The sequence below is a fragment of the Daktulosphaira vitifoliae genome, unplaced genomic scaffold, assembly GCF_025091365.1.
Source record: "Daktulosphaira vitifoliae isolate Bord-2020 unplaced genomic scaffold, ASM2509136v1 Scaffold_2, whole genome shotgun sequence".
Classification (NCBI taxonomy): Eukaryota; Metazoa; Arthropoda; class Insecta; order Hemiptera; family Phylloxeridae; genus Daktulosphaira; species Daktulosphaira vitifoliae.
The window spans coordinates 46,608,376-46,610,509 of record NW_026099573.1 but is presented as its reverse complement, the minus strand read 5'-3'; the positions used below and the strand labels follow the sequence as shown (position 1 = coordinate 46,610,509).

Here is a 2,134-nt window from a genome sequence, read left to right as displayed (position 1 = left end):
ACACTTTCAAAGTCGATAAAATTTTAAAGTGGACGAAAAAGTGAAACATCATCAAACGACGTTCTAAGTAAGAATAAAATTAAAATTTAAGAAAAACAACATGTTTACACATAAAAACACTTTGAAAGTCGAAAAAATTTTAAAGTGGACGAAAAAGTGAAACATCATCAAACGACGTTCTAAGTAAGAATAAACTTAAAATTTAAGAAAAACAACATGTTTTCACGTAAAGACACTTTCAAAGTCGACGAAAAAGTGAAACATCATTAAACTACGTTCTAAGTAAGAAAAAACTTAAAATTTTAGAAAATCAAGATGTTTTCACGTAAAGACACTTTCAAAGTCGAAAAAATGTTAAAGTGGACGAAAAAGTGAAACATCATTTAACAAAGATCTAAATGAAAAACAACTTAAAATTTAAGAAAAACAACATGTTTACACATAAATAGACTTTTAATAGTATTAATAGTATAAATAGTTTTTTGCATTTAATTTATTCGAAATATTGATGATATATTCTTTAAACATCTATTACGTGTATATATTGTATGTTAATGTATTCATTCAAAATATCATTAACATTGATTGTTTTGTTATTTTTTATGATTTTATTATTGTACCCTATTGTTTTAAAATAATTTTACATTTGAGTAATTTAAAACTTGTATTTTATTAGATTTAAAAAAATCTGTATTTTATAAAAAAAATACTATTATATAATAAGAATGTATATTTTAAATAATTGTCTATAAATAACAGTATAGGACACATGTATAATAAAATTGTCAGTATTACATAATTGTTGTTTCGATGTGAAATTGAGAAGTCATTAATTTTACTATGTGGTTTTTTTTTTTTTTTTTTGCCACTTTTTCTTAGCTCTTATCAGAGCGATTTTCTTCAACGATACGTCAAAATATCATAAATCTTATCTAATTGAAAATATTGCCTTCTGAAATTGAAAGAAATTCTTTCGTCCCATTTAGCCGGATGAAACACCAAAAAAAAAAGTTTTGATTTTTAAAATAGGAAAATGCTGACTGTTTGTTTTTTTACAACTGCCATAATTTTTGAACTTTAATTTTTCTTTTTTTGTTGTGTTTTGATATAATTCGAATTGTGTTTGATAGATATTTTTTTATAAGTATTTATGAGATATTTACTTGTTGATTTTGTTGAATTATGGTGTATAAATGAAGAATGGAGAAGGTAAGTGTAATTAATTAAAAAAAAAAAACATAATACAAACAAATTGGCTCTGTCGTTATAATTTGACAATTGCGAAGTTTTCAATTCTAATCGCTGTTTCTATTGGTTTTGTCGTAGCATTTTATTTTATTCGATCTTTTTTTTTTTTATTTAGGTTTTAAGTAATGTCGGTCTAAATGACAAGGAAGAATGTAATAATGATGTAAAACAAAAAATGGAAAAGCTCGAAAAGAAAATCGATGCAATGCAGGCCGAAATTAATCATTTAAAATTTGTATTTTGGAAAATGATTAACCGCAAACCTATACAACAAAACAAACCAGAAGATTCTAATGAAAATTCTTTAAGGTCGTCCATTGTTAATGATAAAGTAAGTTTATACGTATTAAATTTTAAAGAAAATGAAATTTTTATGTTAAAAATAGATATAAAAAGGAAATATTATCAAGTTATTTAAAATGTCCAATTAATTATATTTGTGTTGTTGTTAAATATATACTGGGAACTAGACTGAGATAATCAAATGAATGTAGATTTTATTAAAAACTCATTTATTTATATTTTTGTTTAACAGAGTGTCCAATCGAATCCATTAAAAACAAATAACGTTGATTCCGAATCAGATCGGCCATCTCCTGTAGCAAAGTTAGAAGTAAGTTATTGTTATTAAGTGTTTACGTCATAAATTAACTATTCGTAGGAGTTACTGAACTAAAGATATATTATTGTTTGATTGACTTTAGATGAACTATTAAAATAGACGATTTGTAATAAGGAATGAAAATCGTTTTAAGACATTAATTGTCAATGCCTGGGAATTTTTATTTTGTGTTTTCAAAGCTGAACTCCCGTGTTCATCTTGATAGTGTCCCAGCTTCGATGAAATTTCCAGGAGAATCGTTTAATTATGGGGGCATAAAAGAAA

At 24.7% G+C, this 2,134-nt stretch overlaps 1 protein-coding gene across 1 annotated transcript in view; it reads left to right on the top strand.

Annotated features, from left to right (window-relative positions):
• The first annotated feature begins 888 nt into the window (after positions 1 to 888).
• Positions 889 to 2,134, top strand: part of LOC126899176 (uncharacterized) — a 3,273-nt gene continuing 2,027 nt past the window's right edge. The window contains exons 1-3 of the mRNA XM_050673780.1: positions 889 to 1,209; positions 1,364 to 1,579; positions 1,784 to 1,861. Coding sequence (XP_050529737.1) covers positions 1,201 to 1,209; positions 1,364 to 1,579; positions 1,784 to 1,861 — 303 coding nt within the window. The 5' untranslated portion in view covers positions 889 to 1,200. The remainder of the gene's footprint in view (positions 1,210 to 1,363; positions 1,580 to 1,783; positions 1,862 to 2,134) is intronic.